General features: G+C 46.6%; 1 protein-coding gene across 1 annotated transcript; it reads left to right on the top strand.

Annotated features, from left to right (window-relative positions):
- Positions 1-1,034: 1,034 nt before the first annotated feature.
- Positions 1,035-18,401, top strand: MEDAG (mesenteric estrogen dependent adipogenesis). Its single transcript, XM_032403248.1, has 5 exons — positions 1,035-1,384; positions 11,268-11,377; positions 14,185-14,297; positions 14,724-15,009; positions 16,807-18,401. The coding sequence occupies exons 1-5, from the start codon at positions 1,107-1,109 to the stop codon at positions 16,929-16,931; spliced, it is 912 nt and encodes a 303-aa protein (XP_032259139.1). The 5' UTR covers positions 1,035-1,106; the 3' UTR covers positions 16,932-18,401.
- The last annotated feature ends 1,769 nt before the right edge of the window (positions 18,402-20,170 follow it).

Genomic DNA, 20,170 nt, shown 5'->3' with positions numbered 1-20,170 from the left:
CAGCAGAGCTTTATATTCAGTGCATGGCAGCTGCTGAAATGTTGTCTACCCTCTATAACCACACTGTAAGTTAGGCAAGGACAGGGCCTGTGCTTAGTCATCCTAGTCTGCTCAGAATTTACCTATTGGCGGCTCCTAGTAGCTATTTCAGAAACAGTTGTTTAAATCGAATGAAATAGCCCTTTCACACCTCAGGAGACCGAGCGCATTCAGTATGTCCATAGAATGAGTACATAGCCAGCACTCCAGCATCTATCGACTGACTCAACAAACAAACATATTCAGGGCACTGGGGAGCTCAGCCTACGCGGTGGAGGGTGGAGGCGGGCGAGAGGCAGGAATGCCGGGTCCCTTCCGTGGTCCCCACTACTCTGTGCACTGAGGCCGGTGGCCCACGTGCAGGAGAAGCAAGCCGAGGCAAAGAGATGAAATCCACGGTGGATTCACGAAGGCTTTATGGAAAAGTGACATGATGATCAGTGGAATTTCCACATGGAAACGGATCCAGGGAGAGGAGCGAAAATGCAGGGTATGGTGTGGAGAAAAAAAAAGAAAAGAAAAGTTAAAACAAGCTGGGAGGCCGTGGTGGGTAACTGACTCCACATCGGGGTGCAGAAGTCCGCACGGCCGGCAGACCCCTGGGCCCCAGGCGGGGAGAGCCGGGGAGAGGGACGTGCCACGCTCGCCTCGGTCCGCAGAGGTGTGGGGTCTAGCGCGCGGGTGTTTGCTCCCTTCTCCCCCGAGGCCAAGCGCAGCAGTCCCCCGGGCCGACCGTCCCCACCCCGGCCCCGGCGGTGTCGGCCAGGCGGGGGCGGGCCCGGGCCCGGGTGTGGAGCCGCGGACCCGAGGGGGATGAGTAACCCTCGGCGGCGAGCAGGCGCGGCCGGCCCCGAGCGTGCCAAGTTCCAGCCCGACGCGAGCTCGGCCCGGAGCATCCGGGGTCGTGCCCGAGGCCCGGGAGGGGCGGGCGGCCGCACCCAGACCGGATAAAAGGGCGGCGCGGCGCGGGACCCGCTTTCTCCACGCCGGGCCTGCGGCGCTGCTCGCGGGCGGGCACCTGACGCCAGAGTCAGGCGCGCGAGGCCCTGGGCACCGCGGGCAGTGGCATGGCGGAGGTGGCGCCCGCGCCGGCCGCCCGGCCGAGCCTGACCTCCATCTCGTCGGGGGAGCTGCGCAGCCTGTGGACGTGCGACTGCGAGCTGGCCCTACTGCCGCTGGCCCAGCTGCTGCGCCTGCAGCCCGGCGCCTTCCAGCTGCGCGGCGACCAGCTCGTGGTGTCCGGCCCCGGGGGACCCGCGGCGGCGCGCGGCGGCTTCAACGTCTTCGGCGACGGCCGCGTGCGCCTCGATGGGCAGCTCTACCGCCTCAGCAGCTACATCAAGAGGTGGGTGGCCTCGCCGGGTCCCCGCAGAGGCCTCCACCCCGCTGTCGTCCCCGGGAGCCCCGGGTGGCCCCGGCTTCCCGCCACCCCCCTCCCCTCCCCCCCGTCCCCGCCGCCGGGACCCCCGCCCCCCCCCCCATGCCACTTCTAGGTTCGCCTCATTGCTAACGTCACCTGGAGGTGCACAGCTCCCCCAGCCCTGGCCTTTTCTGCCCTTTGCACTGACATCTTGCAGCTGCCGCTTGAAGCCGCCCAGGAGGGCATCAGGGCAGGCGCGTGGCGTAGGGCTGGGTGGGGAGCTCGTAACCCGCGGGTGATTTTCCCTTTCTGGCTCCTTAACTGGGTCAGATGAGCTCAAATGGAGACACACCCTTCAGGGGGTGTTTGCAGAGGAGAGACTCACGCCCTGGCTTTGGATTTGTGCGGAGGGGAGAGGCTGCTCAATTCTGTGTATTACTGGCTTGATCCAGTGAGGAGACCCAGTGGAAAAGCGTGCAAAAGTTCAAAGTTTCCCGTCTTTGGCGTGCCTTCGTTTTCAAAAAATAATGAAATAAACCATGTCTGAGAAAGGAACAAAGCCTGGTATGAAGTCCAACGCAGGGCCATGTGGGCTGTGATGTGGGCAGGCGAGTTCTGGGAAAATAGGTCCAATGAGGGTAGCTTCCAGGATCCTGGCGCAGAGCTGGACCCAAACTTAATTTGATGGCGTGTGCCCAGGATGCTTAGCTGTTGTGGCCAAAGCGTCAGAAGCATTTCTTAGCAAACTTGCAGCCAGCAGGCTGTAGTCCATCTGAAGCAGGCTTTGATCATCATGGGATAAAGGAAGAGGGAGCTTCATGCTTGATTCTGCATGGCCTCATGCCTTGCAGAGGTCATCCTGTACTTGTGTGTGTGTGTGGGTATGTGTGGGGGGGTGTCTTATACTTGTGCTGTGGAACGAACTGAGCTTCGGGAAGCGGGCAATGCAGTCTAGAGTTTGAATCAGAGCTGCGTAAGCTTGCCAGCTCTGAAGATATAAAGTCTTCGCTACTGGGAATGACAGCAGTGCCGTGGTACCCTGTAGGTGGGATGGAACCAAAAAGGGCAAGCAAACAAAGTGAGATATTTAAAATGCCTTCCTCAAGGCTGCTGGGAAAAGCATTGCTTTTCCACACAAAGATAGTGAGGGCTTTGAATGCCTGAAAAACCATTCTGCCGCAAGAATTTCTCCCTTTCTTAGTGAAGAAAGTGCCCCCTCCCCATAAGCAGGGGATGATGGGAGGAACTGAGTTAGAAATCATATTTGCAAAGATTAAAAAAAAAAGTTAACCATTGTATTTGAAAACAGAGTATGAAAAATTAAAATGTCCAGAATTAATTGAAGCCATAGGTTAGGCTTTTGACAGACCCAGCTCCCTCGATCTTAGCAAGCAGTGCGGCGAAATTGAAAATGATGTCGGAGTCTGGTTATTAAATTCTCGCTTTGAACACCTCCTACACAAAAGACTATTAAACAGCAGTGGTCCCCTGGTAGTTTAGAGTCCAAAATAAACAATGACCAGACCAGAATGCAGTGAAGATGCAACAACAAGCTTCTCATTGTCAAAGTGGTTGAGTGAGGGCCTTTGGACCCTGGGACATAGCAAGGAGCATCTGAGACTAATCTGGGTGATAGAAGGGATGATCTTTCTCTCAGGGGACAATGCCGCGGCAGGGGAAGTAGGCTTTTATAGGTGGGTGTACAGTCCTGAAGGGTGAACCTGATCTGGATGGAGAGAGCCTTCTAGAAGGGAGGAAAGACTGGGTTGAGAGCAGCAGTGAGAGGTTTTGTCTTCGTGGATCAGAAAGTGGGCGCACAGTCAGAATGCAGACATCAAAGTTGCCTCCTTAGATCTGCCAAATTTACCCAGTTGTCTTTGGCTTTGGGGATAGCAAACAGCTTCCTCTCTCAAAACATTGCTCCAAAGCAGTGATTCATTCCCTCCATCCCTCCCTTCCTTCTCTTTCCTCCTCCCTCTCTCCCTTCCTTCCTTCTTTCCTTCCTTCCTTCCTTCCTTCCTTCCTTCCTTCCTTCCTTCCTTCCTTTCCTTCTTTCCTTCTGTAAGCTTTGGCCAGTTTTACTAAAGAAAAACTGCATGGTTTTCTTTTTACTAGTCTGTTCTGGCACAATTCTAAAGATGACAGAATCACCTGGATCAATGATAGCCAGCGTGCGTTATTTATTTTCGGCATGCTATGCCCCATTCAACATTACTGCCACTGCCATGCTGGACAGCAGTTTTGGCCAACAGGGCACAGTACTCTCCTTCAGACTTCCTCGAGGTTGGGCCGTTGTTGTTGAGGATGACCAGTTTCGTTTTGCCTTGTCAGTCATCATAGTCGGCTTGTACCCCAGCACATACTTCTCACTTTTTATGTCCAGTTAGGACCTAGAGTTGATGGACTCCAGCAACTTTTTCATCTTTTCTGCGGCCACCATATTCCTACCTTAGGTGTGGGATGGCCTCCAACCAGGAACAGCTGCCAAGATGGCCAGGGAATGAGAAAGGCAAGCAATGATTGTTAATCATTTTAGACTAATAGAGCTTTTGAGAATTTCTACAGACCATCTCCCCAGAGGTATATATATATGCACTAATGTTGCTGACCATCCAGGTAGTTTATGAGATACTTGGATCCAGGTTAAGGATCCTTGTTCTATTCATTAATTTAGTTCTGTGTTGTTTTTTTTTTTTTTTGGTTCAACAACTATTTTTGGTGTGGGTAAGCTTACAGTGTAAGCAGGATTTCCTTTTTAAGGCCTCAGAAACGTGCGCTGTGACTTTCGTGAGGCCCTTTCCTCAGGAAGAGGCTTTGGGCTACTGACCCTGACATTCATGTGATTCACCCATTCAGACAATAAGAGGATGACAAGAGGATGGCTCAACTTACTCAGGTGTGTCATCTGATACTTGATCGTTTTCGAAATTCGTGCCTACTAAATAAACCTGAGGGAACCTGGGATGGAGCAGGGAGGTTTAGGGATGGCCACCAGGGCTGTAGAGCTCCTGAGAGCCTTCTCGAAAAATCTATTCTAAATTTGGGGGAGTGAATGGTAAGATCTTCCTTGTTATTTTTTTCTTTCAAGCTCAGAATTTCCATCTGTGTTACGAACAAAACCTGCTCGGGATACCAGGGGTAAATAACCATTAACGCACACACGTTTTTTCCCTGTGACGCGATGCGGCCTCTTAGGGAGCTGTAGAGGCACGTGTTGGGCACGTAGGAACGCCATGCTTCTTCTCAGAGGTCTCCGAGCACGAGAGGATGTTGTTCGGTCATAATAACGGCAGCTGCTCAAGTTCACTCAAGTGGCAGGAATGGCACAAAGTAGTTCACAACTCTTACCTCACAAAAACTTACAAAGTTGGCACGATTGGTGTTTCCCTTCTTTTCCCAGGTGAGGAAATTAGGCCTCAGATTAAACAGGCTACCTTAGCGAGGAGCTGGTGAGTCGTCGAACCAGCCAGGCCTTCTGAGTCGCCTTGGCTCACGGTAAGCCTCTGCCCTCAGCCTCGGAGCTGCAAGGATCTCTGCTTCCTGTAGACAGCAGCCGCCTTCTCACAAGTCTCCCGAGTCGACAAATGACTGGGATTACAGCAGACAGTACGCATCTCATATAATCAGGCCCACAGAGCAAGGAAATCCGGTGGCCATGAGGAAGCCACTAAAAGCAGAGATGCGAGCTGCTCCTGCCCATAGGCTACCAGCTGTTAGATGGTGACGGGGACACCCGCCGGGAGCTCAGCCACCTGGGGCAGGGGCTGCAGGGGGCCGTGGGGGGGAAAAGGGGCCCAGCTGAGGCGGAGTCAGGGCTGCAGACTGGGGAGGTCTCCCCCGCCCCTGCCCCAGGGACTGTCGGGCTGTGTCTGCGGGCCCAGGCTCCCCTCTCCGAGGCAACCCGACTGGAGGCGGGAGGCATGTGACTGGTCCTCTGCCTTGATCCCGGTGTGAGTCTCAGATTTGGTGACCTGCCCAGGACAGCAGCCCCTCACTAGGACGTGTGATGCTAGTGATGAAGTAACCATCCTTTATGTGTTGAGCTATAATTCGCATGGGATGCAGTCTAGAATCAGTGCGGACAAGCACGGGGGCCAGGACCAGACTGCCTCGGTTTGAATCCTGGTTCTGCAGCTTAGTAGCTGAAGGACTTGGAAGATGTCTTAATCTCCGTGAGTCAGTCTCCTCAGGGTGTAATGGAAATAATAGTAGCAACAGCCTTATAGGGTTGTTGTTCAGAATTTAAATTTATAAGGTCCTTAAAGCAGTTACTGGCACATATTGATCGCTTGACAAACGTTAGCCTATAATATCATTAAGCAGCCCCATAAGCCAAGTGCCTCACACACATTATCCTGTTAGCCACCTGATGGGGTACCGTTTGTCAGCCAGATCTTACAGGGGAGGAAATTAATCTCAGCAAAGCTAAAAAAAAAAAAACTTGCTGAGGTCACAGAGACAGAAATTGAACCCAGATCTGATGATTCAAAAACCACGTGCCATTACTGCCTTCTTTCCTCCGGAGCCTTGCTCTGGACCTCCAGCCACACTCTGGTCCCCTTCTTACTCTCAGCTCACCTGGTCCCTGTCAGATGCCCGCCTGCAGGCCCCAGCGCAGCCACCCCCCAGTCCCTGAGGCTCGGCTAACCCGTGACTACTGCTGGGGACGCCTCTCTCCTGCATTGGTCCACTTAATGGTGGGACCTTTGGCTGGACAGAACAATCCCTCTTGTCTGTCTCAGCTCAGGAAATGGTTCTAACTCCAGACCCCTCCTGCTTTGCTCTTTCTTATTTAAATAACCAGAACATAACACCTGAATGCAGAGAGCTCTGCATTTCTCTGGCATTTGTATGTTTGAATCATTAACTCCTTTGTAAGCCTCTTAATGGCAGGGACCATGTCTTCGATCAAACTTGAAATAAGCATGCAGTTCTCCCGGGGATCTTATTAAATCACAATTTTTGGGTTGAATAAGACCGGGGAGGAGCCCAGGACTCTGCAGTTTTACCAGCTCCTCGGTGATGTCAGTGCTGATGGTCGAGTGATCATGCTCTCAGCAACAAGGTTTTACCAGTCTATCATTTTATACTGAAATGGCGCATTTTCTTATGTGTTTCTAATAGACTAGATGCTCCTCGAAAGCAAGACTATTTCCTTTTGCTTTTTGTGTCCTCAGTGCCTAGCACACATGCTTCGTGTTTATTGCATGGAAAAGTGGATGCATGAATGCATCATTTCTGCCCCATGATGGGGGCAGGGAGCTGGAGTTGCGGTGGGGGGGGGGCATGTACTGAGCATCAGTAACGAATGAATGAATGAATGAGTAGATGAACATGTGTGTCCTTGATTCGAATCACCAGACAGTAGAGTGATAAATCAGAAAATTTTGCTTAATTTCCCTAGAGTTGGGGCAGAAGGAGGGGAGGAAGTGAGAGAAAAGGAGCTGTCTGACAGCTCAGGTTGAGGCCCCACATAAAGCTGTCACGTTAACACTTGAAACACAGCAGGGCCCTCCCGCTTGCTCCCAAGGGCAGAGTACTTTTGCTTAGTGTCACAGCGAAGGATTATGAAAGCCTAAGCAATTTCTGGGCCTTCTACACAAGGACTGTTCCATATGTGTTCCTCTTTTTCTGGGCTCCCTGCTCCATATTTTTTTAAATGAACACACACATGCACACACACACCCCCTCAGATGGAAGCCATAGGTTTGAATTCTTATTGGCCTCTGAGCATTAAAGCACCAGAGCCAAAGGAAATTTAGGGCAGCTTTGCAGGTCGTGCCAGAAATGATGTGAAAGCTAAAGGAACCTCCAGAAAAAGGTAGGCATCTCAGAGGGGAATGATCTCTCAGCCATTCCAGATTTGCTAGAAGCAAAAATACAGTGTTTTTTTCTTGGTCTCATCTTCCAGGCATTGCCTTCACTAAGCTTTGCGTTAGCCTTCTGAACTGAAAAACGGAGGAAAGAAATTGGAGCAAGGAAGGAGAAACTCTTGCTCATGTATTTTTCAGATGCTCCTGTTGTCCTTTTTCCTGGTCACTCAGATGAACACAGCCCTGGTTGTGTGTCACGAGTCTATAGAACTTCACCCTATGGCCAGTAGAGTTGGCCAGGATTAAAGATACTAACCATGTTTGTTAAGCAGCTACTATGGGCCCCAGTACATATGTGTCCATTACTTGGGCTGCCCTGAATCCTCGCACAGAAGGAGATCCTGTTATATCCCTTCTACAGATGAGGGCATGGGTTCAGATAGGTGAAGTAACTCACTCAAGGTCACAGTGAATTGTGGCTCTGCGGCTGAGTTCACATAGCCAGTCAATTAGGGCATGAATTAGATCTTCTTATTTCGAATCACTAAGCATTGCATCACATTGGTCGGCCTTTCAATCTCTGGACTGAAGCCAGGCATAGAAAGTTTCAGCCTAGAAGCATTTTGGGGCCAGGGTAAAAGCAATGAAGACATGAGAATTTAAAGGAGCTATCTTAAACCCTTTGTTTTTTATCCTGAATAACTTCGGCAAATATAATAAACATCCAGCACACAGAAGCAGTATTTGCATTAGTAATTCAGAAATACGCATGATTAGAGATGAAATAACTAGTCCCTAAAGTAGTCTGGTAAGGCTCCTCTTAAAACCAGTGATTGAATGTCAGATACTTAAATACCTGTGAGACTTCACAACCAGGTCCTCAGTCTTTTTGTATTTTAGTGACTTACATATCCAAATTTTGTAAGAGTGAATTCCAAAGGAATGCTTGCATTTATTAATTTCACTGGAATTTGAAGGTGTTTAACAACTGTTCCATCACTGGTAGGCTGGCAATAATGAATTAAGAAGGTATTTCTTATTTGTGATCTGGTTTAAACAGAGAGTTCATTAAGTAGGGATCTTGTTACAATCTCTTGTCTGTAAATTCTGTTACAGAGCTCTCGTATAAAGAGCAGCATTTTCACACATCTGTGGCATCGTGATAACTGACATGCTCTGTGGTGATGTATACAGCCCTGTTAACATCCTAAAAGTGCCTCTAAATCATCAAAGGAAGATTAAATTATGTGGAGCATAGTTTTATTATTCAGGGCATCTTATTAAATTCGGACTCCAGAAAGGAGGACTCATGTATAGGTTATGCATTAAACTCAGTGTGTGGCTATCCAGAAGCCCCCCCCCGTCTCCCCTGGCCCGGCCCCCCTTCTCTGATCATGAGAAACAACAACTCTTGGAGCCCCAAAGCATTCCACAAAACCTTCCACAGTATTTTGGGGAAAACTGATTACTTTCCCAACCAGCGGTCATTTCTAAATTGAGATTTTCATCCTTTTCCTATAAGCTGTGGATTTGCCAGAATAAAATCGATGGTCGCTCAGATTGGATGTTGACGGGTCTCAAAGGCAGAGGCAGGTACTGTGCTGTCATTTGCAACATCAGAATAGTAATTGGGATGGCAGATTTTCCAGACGCGCTGTACATCAATGCCGTGTGCATGCCCTAGAGAATGACACTCAGACCATGGATATTGAGAGCAGAGGCGTCACCCTGAGGAAAATATGAAATGTTTAAGTGACTATAAATTAACTCCATGGCAAACAAGGCAGGAGAATATGAAAATCTGCCTTGGATGGGTCACAGGTGGCCCCTGACTCTGCCCCAGCATCACGCATCTATCTTGTTGATGTTTACTCCGATCGGACTTGTCCTTTTTTCTTCCATGGCTACAAGGGTTTTCTTCCATTTTTCGTCCTCGGCACCTCTCCCCACACCCCCTGTAACCACAGATCTCGCTGGCTCTCCGAAGCCTCTGCCAGGCCACTCTTGTTTGCCCGTGCCAGGTCCTGGATGGCAGAGGGGCTGGGAGGACATAGGGAACCCCTGTACTGCCACCCTCTATCCCAGCCCCACCTCGCAGGTCCTGAGCCCCTCCGGTGTGATAAAACATGTGCGATGACTATCTGGTGCCCAGCGCATAATCGGTGCCCGATTATGAGTGAATGAATGAATGGGAGCAAATGAACTCCGCAAATGGCAATTCCCTTTCTCCCTTCTCTTTTGCTTCCTTTTTTTAGTGCCTTTTGGCTGCTGGTCAACTGGGACAAAAAGGAACAGGAACACTTTCTCCCTGCTGGTATGGAACACAAGGGCCACTCACTCTCCTTCGGGTGCCCCACCTCTCCCCATTCTCACTGGGCACTGTGCTGCTCAGGTGAGCGGGACGACAGAAGAACCATATAGAAATCCCTGGTCTGCATTATCTTCCTCAGTCCATTCCCTTGTTATTCCCACTAGTCCCTCACCCCTTCTCCCCGACTCCTGCCCTCCTCACCCCACTCCTGAGGGTCAACACCTGTACCCCCTTCCCTCCCCTGGAACACACCCGCCCTGCATTCCCTTCCCCACCCCAGGACAAGCCCCCTGACCACCCCCAGTGCCCCTGGCATGGGAAGCCGAGAGTACATTAAAAGCCTGGTGAAATACAAGGCAGGAAGCCTTTTAGAGGCTCCATCAGGGGTCAGGTTTTAAAAGCTCTTGAAATCAGGCCTGACAATCACAGGAAAAAGATAATGATAACAGATTTCTAAGAAGCCAAGCTGGGAGACAGACAAGCTGAAGCTGTGTTTTTCTGCCTTGGGGATAGATATTCTCCCACGTGCTCACAAACCATGCCCCGGTCCGGGTCTCGTGTGCCGGCCCCTCTGAGTGGGCTGCGGGAAGTGGGATGGGGCAGGAGGCCGAAAGGACTGCATGGTCGCAGCTCCCTGCCGCGGAGATCCCTCCAAGGCTGTGATTTTCATGTCAGGCACTGGACAGACAACAAGCCAGAGAGAAACACTCGCGCTGTCTCTGCCCGTGACTAGATGTAAGAAGCAAACACACCTCAGCACAGCAAAAGTAGCCCGTGCTGTCAGCCAGGTCAGCCATTCACTCCATGCAGATGCACACAGCTGTGCCCGTCAATGGGGACCCAGGTCTGTGTTGGCGAGGGATTGTGGCAGGTGCCTCCTCCAGCCTGCTCGATGCCATTCTGCCTGCCTGCGTCCACGTGGTCTCTGAGCTTGGGTGTGGATAGGAAATTAGCCATCTTCTTGAGGGAAGCCGATTTGCACTTCGATCTGTCTTTTTCTCACCAATGCAGGTAGAAAGACTACTTGGAAAATTCATAGACTAGGGGGAGAAAGCTGGCATGCTGGATGACAGAGTCAAAATGCGAAAAAGAACTCCCCAGGCTGGAATAATGAATGAAAACCAAGGAGGCTAAGTCGAATAGGGTCATGGGCAAAAGTCCAACATTAGTGTGGTCTTTTTTTTTTTTTTTTCATTGCACAAAGCTCAGGGGCAGGGAGATATGAATTAGTTCATATGACTATTGGTTGATTGTGTAATCTACGGAGGGGCTGGGATCTTATCTTGGGATTAGAGAAGGGAGGAGGGGAGGAGAAGAAAAGGAAAATTTCAGACCCACCAGTTTGGCAGGATGACTGGAGAAGACCCAGCTTATCCCCCTCGTTGAGTGTAATTCCCTCTCAATCTGGACAGACACAGAGCTCTTATTGCTCCAAATTAACTCTTATAGCCCAAAAAATAGATGGTACTGGCCATCATTTGTGAGGGCTGCCCCTGAGAGCCAAGCATTGGTGCCAGGCCACCCCAAAGACCACAGCCATCTTAGGGTTGTGTCCCGATCTCTCATCGGACTAGGGAGGGGATTTATTTATATGTTATAAAATATGACTCCCTCCATAGGACACATTTTAGGCGACTTCCCTCACGAGATCTGTGGATGTGGCAGGCACCTGTCCAGGACATCCTCCTCCTGACCTAGATAGGAGGGTATATTACATTTACAATTATCTCTGCTTTTTCCATAGATATGTGGAACTGACCAACTACTGCGATTATAAAGACTACAGGGAAACTATACTGAGCAAACCAATGCTGTTCTTTGTTAATGTACAGACCAAAAAAGACACCTCCAAAGGTAGGTATATAAATATTTTTGGTTGGATCCTGCCTCCTGAGGCTGTGGGCTGTGGCACGCCAATGAGGTAGAAATTGTGCACGGGGTAAGCAGGGTGGGTGTCAGCTGTGACAAGGCCGGGAGCGAGGAGGAGCCTGGAGGGAGGAGGGGCTTGGAGCATTAGACCACCTGAAGCACAGCACAAGCCTGCAGAACCCCTCAGTGATCTGAGGGCAGAGCCCTCTGTTTCAGGGTTTTGTCTTCACTTCCCGTCTAGGCAGGAAGTGCTATTGTGTTCCGAGTTGGCCGGGCTTGAACAAATGGCTGGGATGATGGTGATGATCTGTAATACTGTCTACCACATACTAATTGCTTACATATGTGAGGCGTAGTCCTGTGTCATTAATTGACACAACAGCCCTGTAGGGCTTTCGTCCAAATGGGAAGAGTTTTGAGCATGAAAGTAGGGACTATTAATAATTATGCTGGGACTGAGGTATAAACGGGCACTGACCCAGGGGAAATAGGATACATAGTCATCCTACCTATGAGGTGCTTATACCCATTTTATAGATAAGGAAACTAAGGTAAAGAAATAATAACAGCTGTAGATGCTTTTATGTTTCACGCTATGGCCTTCAAATTTCAATTTTAGGGGTATCTCTTTATCACTTCTTCCAAGAAATCAGATTAACTGCTAACAACTCTATTAATTCCAGTTCTGATATGAAAATATTTCCATTTTCCCTTTTTCCTGCTCCATGTTATGTGGGGAAAGTAACGGGCATCATGCTCTGGGATAGAGGCAGAATTTCTTAATTCTCCTTCCAGATAGCATTCTTAAAATGAGTCCAAGGTAATAAGAAACGATCTACAAATTCCAAATAGACTTTCTCAAACATTCATTCTCATTCAGATTCGTGGAGCTGATTCTCTGTTCATTTCATTCAGAATCATTCAGATTCTCTGCTCACTTAATAATTCAGTCGCAATGCTCTCTCGGCAGGAAGGGCTGGGAGCAGAATACAAGGTAACAAGCCGTGCTTGTTAGAGCATCTGAGCCCCTGATGTTATTTGGCTTGATGATGACCGGAAAGCTGGAGAGTTCTCCAGGAATGTAATTCACAGACATATCAAGTACACCTCCTGCGTTGATCTCTCAGGAGGAAATCTTAAGAAAGAATAAGAGACCTCTCCATTTTAGCATTTTAATGAAAGTGCAGGGAATGGTACAGGAAGTATTTGTGGATTCGCAGGTGGCCTACAAAAGGTACACAGTTGTTTGACAGCTATCGTGGAAGGAGGTACAGAAACCCAGTGCTGTGTAATTGTGAGGAAAACCATGAACTAAAGAGCTTCTATGATACAGAAGCTTAAGATGGTCAAGTTTAAATTATGAAAATTTTAAGTAAGGTAACACGTCCAACCTTGCTGCTAAACGGCACTTTTGTGCAAGTTAGAAAAAAGCCACCAGTGACTCAACACAATTTACTAATCCTTTGCTGAAGTTTGTCGTAACAACTATACAAATAGACGATGTCTATGAATGTCAATGGCATCCTCTTGAGTTGTGCAGTGCATAACCTGCCCAATCAGCACAATTGTAGAGTGTGGTAGCCCTTAGTATCTAATGAACCTAAAGATCTTAGTTTTGTTTATGTGAAAGTTAATTCAAGGTATCAAATAGCTTGCTTGCTTTATCTCTTACCTCAAAGAGCATATAAGGTAATTTATATTTAAAGTGCCCCCCCAAAATGGTAATTTGGGAGAAAGGAAACAGGGGTAGAAAAAATAAGATGAATAAGTGTAGTGCAAAAATTAGCTCAATATGTATTCCTCAGGGATGTAAGACTCATTACTGGTAGACCACAGGTTTGTCTCTCAAAGCCTATGCAAAATGCTCAGTTCTCAAAATCACATAATGGCTGGTCCATGGCCTTTAAACAGAGAGTGACCATCTATGTTATATGTCCGTCTAGAAAAAAAATGCTTGACTAATTAAAGCCATGGAGCTTGATTCTGGGGCCTGGAAAAGTTAAGAAACTCTTGGTTTATAATATTTCAAATTTCCTAATGAGCAAACAACCCTCTCTTTGCTTAGATTATATAGAATCAGACAGAATTGGACATAAGGAATTAAAAGAAACAAAGAAAGAAAAAAAAACCCCAAATCAAACCACCACCACCATCAACAAAACAACTGTCTGCCTGGGCAGAGACGTGGTATTGTTTAAACAATGGGAAGGACTTCTCCTGCTGGGGACAGTGTTGGGGTGCGGTGTGGAGGAGACTCAATCTCAAATTGTCTTGATCCTTAGAACCCTGGACTAGCCCTTTGGCAGAATGCATGCCAGGTCTTTGGGGAAGGATGAGGAGAGACGGGTGATGGGGGGAGAAGGCCTGGGGCAGCTTCCTTCCCTGGACTTGGCTGATGTTCTGCTTTGCAAATGAGGAAATGTTGGTGAGAGCCAAATCACTGTTTAACTATCCAGCAAGGCTGTTTTGACTTTAGCCCCCCATGCTGGACCCATGCCCTGGGACTCAGTTCTCATCTGTGATCATTAGGATGACAAAGTGCACTTAGGGGAGCTGATTTCCTAACCAGCTATTACAGTATCCCAGAGCTTCCTTCATATCTACAAAATTCTCAGGAACATTTCTAGAAATCTGGTTAGGCTTTGCAGTGAGGGTCTGAGGGAGCCTTGAGGGACGTTACAAATGAATAAAATCTCCCAATAAGGTCCGAATCACTGCTTTATCAAATGCTAAGAGGTATGTTTATGTCACACATGCACACTTCTATTTGAATTCTGCTTCCTAATTTCTAGAAAGAACATACGCATTTCTTGTGAACACAAGGCACCCCAAAATAAGAAGACAGATAGAGCAAGGGATGGACATGGTCATCTCCTCAGTGATTGGAGAAAGCTACCGGCTTCAGGTAAGCTTTGGTCAATATGAATCCAGGGCTGCTAACCACATAGAAAGGGGTCTGTGCATTTCATGCAAGGCCGAGTCCCTAGAGCTTAATTATAACCAGACACATAGATTTTCTATTGTTTCATTATCACTACCAATAAAATGTACTTGGTTTCTAGCAACTGATCTAGAAACAATAAATGTCAATTTGACCACACAGTTCAAGGGCTTTGGATGGCTAGGATGCAAATGCAAAGGTCTATTTTAAAAAACGAAAGCCAACTGTTTAAAAATATCTGTCAGAAGGAAAAAGAAATAACGAGTGTGGCATCTTGGATATTCGGACTGTTGTTAATTCAATGCTATAATTCCATAGTAATATATAATTCTGTAATATAACATTATAGTTATATCCATGACATTAATTAAATGCTTCTCTCTCTTTCAGTTTGACTTTCAAGAGGCAGTAAAAAATTTTTTCCCTCCAGGAAATGAGGTGGTTAACAGAGAAAATTTGAGCTTTGTGTATGAATTCAAAGCTGATGCTTTATTTGATTTCTTCTATTGGTTTGGGCTCAGCAATTCCACTGTAAAGGTTAAAGGAAAAGTTCTGAATTTGTCAAGTACAAGCCCAGAAAAGAAGGAGACAATTAAATTATTTCTGGAAAAAATGAGTGAACCTTTAATCCGAAGGAGCAGTTTCTCTGACCGAAAATTCAGTGTAACTTCCAGAGGTATGTTAAAAATTCCCAAATACCTGAGGAAGGTAGTTAAATAAAAGGGTAGAATAATATCACGGGAGTGGAAAGTCAATTAACTGAAAAAGAAAGGCCTCTTGATAAAGGGGAAATATAATATCACATAATTCAGAAAGTAAGAAGCAAGAAATGTTTACTACTAAGAAGAAATACGGTGACTTTTCTTTTTAGGCTCCTTAAAGTTTTCTGACACAGCAGTTATAATGTGCAGCAAACCCAGAATATAATTTTAAAATATATTATTCATTTAAATACATATTACTACTCATTTAAATATTAACAATAATTTAAATATTAGGAAAGAATGATGCTTTCCTGATGGGCACATTCAAGGCAACAGAATGTTAACAGTGTCAGCTGGGGGAGGACTGTACATGGTCAAGATATCTATCTTTAAAAATATGTGAAAGGGTTCTCCAGAGTTTATAAGACCACAAAAGAACAAATCTGGAGAACGCTTTACCTAACAGATTTTAATCTAGATTTGAATATCCAGTGCCTCCTCCCCAGGAGTTGGTGAGACTTTTCAGTCTGCTTGCGGCTAAGGCAGATGACATCCATCAGGTCTTGTCTGGATTTGCCTTCTGCTGAGCCATTCTCCTGTCCCATGCTAGTCTGGGCTGGAAAGAAACTTCCTTGAACCAGGACTCTTGCTGCCAATTGCAAGAAGAAAAGACACAAACAAAGACAAACAGAATCACACCAATCTCTATGAACCTGCAGTTTAAAAAATGTTCAGATGTAAAAAACAGAGTCTTGATTAATTCTATTTAATGAAAGTTGCTTTCTTCCAATGTTTATAGCAAAAGTGCTTACTCTTAAGTATTTCTTATCCTGGAAGGAGTCCCCACTCCTGCGCATGCGCGTGCTCTCCCTCACCCTCCTACTCCTCCTTCCTCTTTCCCCTCTTCCCCCTGCCCCCTCTTTCTCTGTCTCTCTTCCTCTTCCTCCTCCCTTGCTCCTCTGCCACCACCCTTTCTGTCTTTCCTTCTCTGTCTCCTCCTTTCCAGCTCCCTCCCTCCGCCTCTCCCTCCCTGTCTCTTTGGCCTTCTCTGTCTGGGTGTTCCTTACAAAGATGCTTTGTGCTTTGCCCCACTGCAGGCACGTGGGCCCTTGCTGCAGCCCCGGGTGCCTGGTTCCTCCTGTGACTCCCCTCCAACCCCACCCTGGCCTCGGCAGCCTGTAGGGGTGGGGGTTTCTGTCGCACATCCGTCCCCCTTTCCGTCTGTGTGTGGCTCCCTGGGATGTCCACTGCCATCCAGGGGACACCGAGGGGCATGGGAAGTTGGGCAGCGCTTCCTTGCAAGTTTGCTAGGAGCCAGGCCTGGGGCCACTTGCACTCCAGAGCAGTGGGGAGGGATTCTTCCAGGCCTCCTGAGCCTTCATTATGCACCACAGGTGGCCCAGCCAGGACGCATCCTCTGCCCTGGCGTCCACTGGCTCTGCCCTGGTGAATCGGCCCGGCTCTGTCCACCTCGCCGAAACAGACTTCTGTCCTAGGCCCCTGGGCCCCAGCTCTGGGCCTTTTGTCACAAGTGGGAAAACTGCGCATCTACTCCGTCCCGTGGAAAAGCACATGGTCCATGTCCTGCTGGTAGACAAACAGCCAGAAAAAACTCTTCAGCTTTCTGAGTTTTTTTCTGAGGAAGTCAGGAGTCTCCACTAATTATCGAAATGGTTACGTTGTATGTTGTAGGAGTTTTAAGCCACTGTTGTTTGTTTTGTTCTTGTTTTTCCAGTGATGATAATAATGTGCCTTGTTACTTCCCTCAGGTTCATTAGATGAAGTTTTCAACTGCAATCTGTCACCCAGATCATCTCTGACTGAGGTTCTTTTGGCAGAATTGCCGTTTCCAAGCGTTCTGGAATCTGAAGAGACACCCGACCAATTTATCTGATTGGATTGAACATGTTGTGGTCACTGCTACCCGCCAGGCAGGCCTGTTGGAGGACAGAAGGCTGAGGGGAGGCGAGAGGCAGTGGGAGGCGGGCACTTCCACCTGCTTGTCAACCCCTCTGCTCCCACAGAGGGCTCCTATCTTCCATTTCCTGGGCCACGCCCTGGCAGGCCCATTGCAGCTGACTTCAGACAGGGAGGGCTTTGGCCGGATGGCCTCTCCTTGTAACACTTCTCCAAAGAGGCCGAGGGAGCAGCAGAGTCCTGCCGGGCTGAACGCTTTGCTTAGTATCCTGGCGTCCTGGGAGCTCCCCTGGCAGCCTTTGAGCATTCACTCTCCATACTGCGTAAGTCAGTGGCCCTCTGCTTGGGACCTCCTTGTCTGAACCCAAACCCAGCAAGCAGGTGATTAGCAGTGCTGTTTTCTTGCAAACATGGCTTACAAAACGCCTAGGACATTTTTCACTGGAAGACAGGTAGGTTTCTCATCCTTAGGAGGAACATTCTAGTAAGGGGTGCCGGAGGATTGGCCAGGTTGAGAGGACAGTGACCTTGCCACCCACTGCCTGAAATTTGAGCTGCCTTGCTGATCTCTCTCATCAAAGTGGCCTGCGTGGAAAGTGGCCAGGTGATGTGGTACCAAACAGTGACAGGGGAAAGATAATGTACAGGGCAGGATCCTCTATTTGGAAACACATTAAGTCAGTTGGGTACTTTAAATAAGCTTTAAGCCATCCTAACACTGAAAGCAAAATAGAAAAGCTATAACATGACCATAATACACTGTTACATCAATACATTTTTCATATCATAGCTACAATGGAATTCTTCAAAAAGAAAAAAAAATTCTATTTACATATAAAAACCTGCATGAACGAGTCACTACATATGCTTATAATGAGGAAGATTTATGGGTCCTGAGTATAATTTTTCTATCCTTTTTAAACAACTTCCTGTATTATACATTTTGATAGCACTACTGATTGTCCCTTCATTTATATTGATATGTTGGGTACTCTATTTGTGCAATTAAAACTTTTCTTAGCATTCAACATGGAATCAATTAAATTTGTGACCAAGCGTGTATGTGTGATCTTGCCATTGTGCTTTGCAGGTGGTATATTTGCCTTGTAACTTACTAAATGACAATTAGAATTGTGGTTTTCTCAGCTACTTTCTCAAGAAGGGCTTTTTGAAGAACGGTCTCCAAAGCATTTGGAGAAAAGAAAAAGAATTTGATACTGATCTTTCACAAAAGGAAAAAAAGTTCCTTAATAACAGAAGAGGCTACAATTTGTTATTCAACTCAGTGCAAAATGAAGAGGGTTCACAATAAAATAAGTTTTATACCGGTGCAAACAAACCTTAGATGGATATCAAATATTAAATACTTCCCAAAAGAAATAGGGACTCTGTTCACAAAAGTTGACAAAGAAGAATTTTTTAAAAGTAGCTGAACTGAGAAAAACCATCAGTAATCACTCCAAGAATGGACTAAAGATCTGGAAGTTTTCTTTTATAATTAAAACCTTTTTTTTTTCATTGAACTAAAAGCAATTTTCATTGAATACATTCACTCATTCAGTATTCACTCAGCAAAGTTTTATGAAGTGCTTCTAAGGGAATATACCCTGTGCCAATATATTTATTAGCATGCGTCACAAAGAAGTGCTATTGGGTGATCTTTAAAATTGGTGAAAAGTATATTGGGACAAATCTTTCTGGGTTAAGTGGGCTTCAATCTGGGTATAAATGCAGCCTAATTCAGATATTTTAACAGTTCAAGATCAATAAATCTATAGGACAACAATGATCTAAGCAATTCATCCGTTCATTCAATTCATCCATTCATTCAAGTCATCCATTCATTCAAGTCATTCATTCAACACGTATGATTGCGTGCCTACTCTGTGCAGTGCACTCAGGTGGGTGCTGGTATGTAAAGTGTCTAAAGCACGGCCCTTGCTTTCAAGGAGTGTCCAGTCTTAGAAGACAGATGTGCAAGCTGAGAAGAAAAATAAAATGAGTGCTACGAGAGACGTTCAAAAAAGAGAACATCTAAAACACTTAGGGATCCAGTTTTGGAGGTAAAATTAATGATGTAAAACTATAAAACTTAGTTTTAAAACAAATATGTGAGGACTGATCTATCCAAGTGATTGATTTATTGAAGCTCTCAGTACAAGAGTCACCTTGGAGGCTATTAATTTATTCCAACAAGAATGCAAATCCAGACATTATCTACAGAGTGAGGGAGGTTTTTTTCTCATTACCTCATGGTTAGAGTTTGATTTTTGGCTGAAGGATAACATTGCCCAACTTGATTGCCTACCTTAATTATCAGCTCGAATGTGAATGTCTTTTTACTGTTTCAAATCCCCAATCTATCTTCAAAGAGCCAAGTTATGCCCCTATTTAAGAAATTCAAAAGAATATGCATCTAGTTCTGAAAGGAGTTCCTAAAGAATTTCAAAAATGCTTTAAGCAATGGCAGTGTCATTAGAATAAATTATTACTTTGAAGAAGAGAACATTCATTTGGATGGGTAAATGCTGGTATAACAGATTTAAAAGGAATGTTCACACTTGATGTTCAATACTTGAATACACTTGAAAGAACCAACAGTGTAAAGCATTAGTAATTACCCAATGGCTGGCCTGGCCCACTTAACCTCTCGAGTTCAGAGAAGAGGAACACACAAGAACCCGGGAGGGCAGAGCTGGCCCAGGAGGGAGGTGACATTTATACTGGATTGACAAGGTTTTGATAGAATCAACAGTCTGAACTTACTGCTATGGCTTTATTTGGATTAAATGTGAGTAAATTTGGCGAGTGGCACATTAGAAGCAGGGCTTAGAATCTGCCCCATTAGATTGGACTGTCCTAACAAAATAGAGAACATTGTAGAACTTTCTTTTCTGGATCTTTCAGTAAAAGGATGGCAATCATTCTTGGCTACTTAACAACAACCCCTCCGAGTGGTAGATAATGAATTAGGTGACTTCAGAAAGATCTGGACCTGTGATGGCTAATTTTATGTGTCAATTTGGCTGGGCCATGGTGTCCAAACATTATTCTTGATATTTCTAGGAGAGTATTTTTGGATGAGACTAATATTTAAATTGGCGGACTTTAAGTAAAGCAGAATTGCCCCCTACAATATCAGTGCACCTCTCCCATCAGTTGAAGGCCTAAATAGAACAAAAGCCTGACCTCCCCTGAGCAAGAGAAGATTCTGCA

Source organism: Phoca vitulina, unplaced genomic scaffold, assembly GCF_004348235.1.
Source record: "Phoca vitulina isolate PV1807 unplaced genomic scaffold, GSC_HSeal_1.0 scaffold5, whole genome shotgun sequence".
NCBI classification, from domain to species: Eukaryota; Metazoa; Chordata; class Mammalia; order Carnivora; family Phocidae; genus Phoca; species Phoca vitulina.
The sequence above is the reverse complement of the archived record's forward strand: the minus strand, read 5'-3'. Positions and strand labels throughout refer to the sequence as shown.

Bases quoted from the DNA above. Each gene is read 5' to 3' on its own strand.
- MEDAG (XM_032403248.1), top strand. From the start codon at position 1,107: ATGGCGGAGGTGGCGCCCGCGCCGGCCGCCCGGCCGAGCCTGACCTCC. The intron at 1,385-11,267 runs GTGGGTGGCCTC...CTTTTTCCATAG, and splicing joins CTCAGCAGCTACATCAAGAG to ATATGTGGAACTGACCAACT. The intron at 14,298-14,723 runs GTAAGCTTTGGT...TCTCTCTTTCAG, and splicing joins GAGAAAGCTACCGGCTTCAG to TTTGACTTTCAAGAGGCAGT.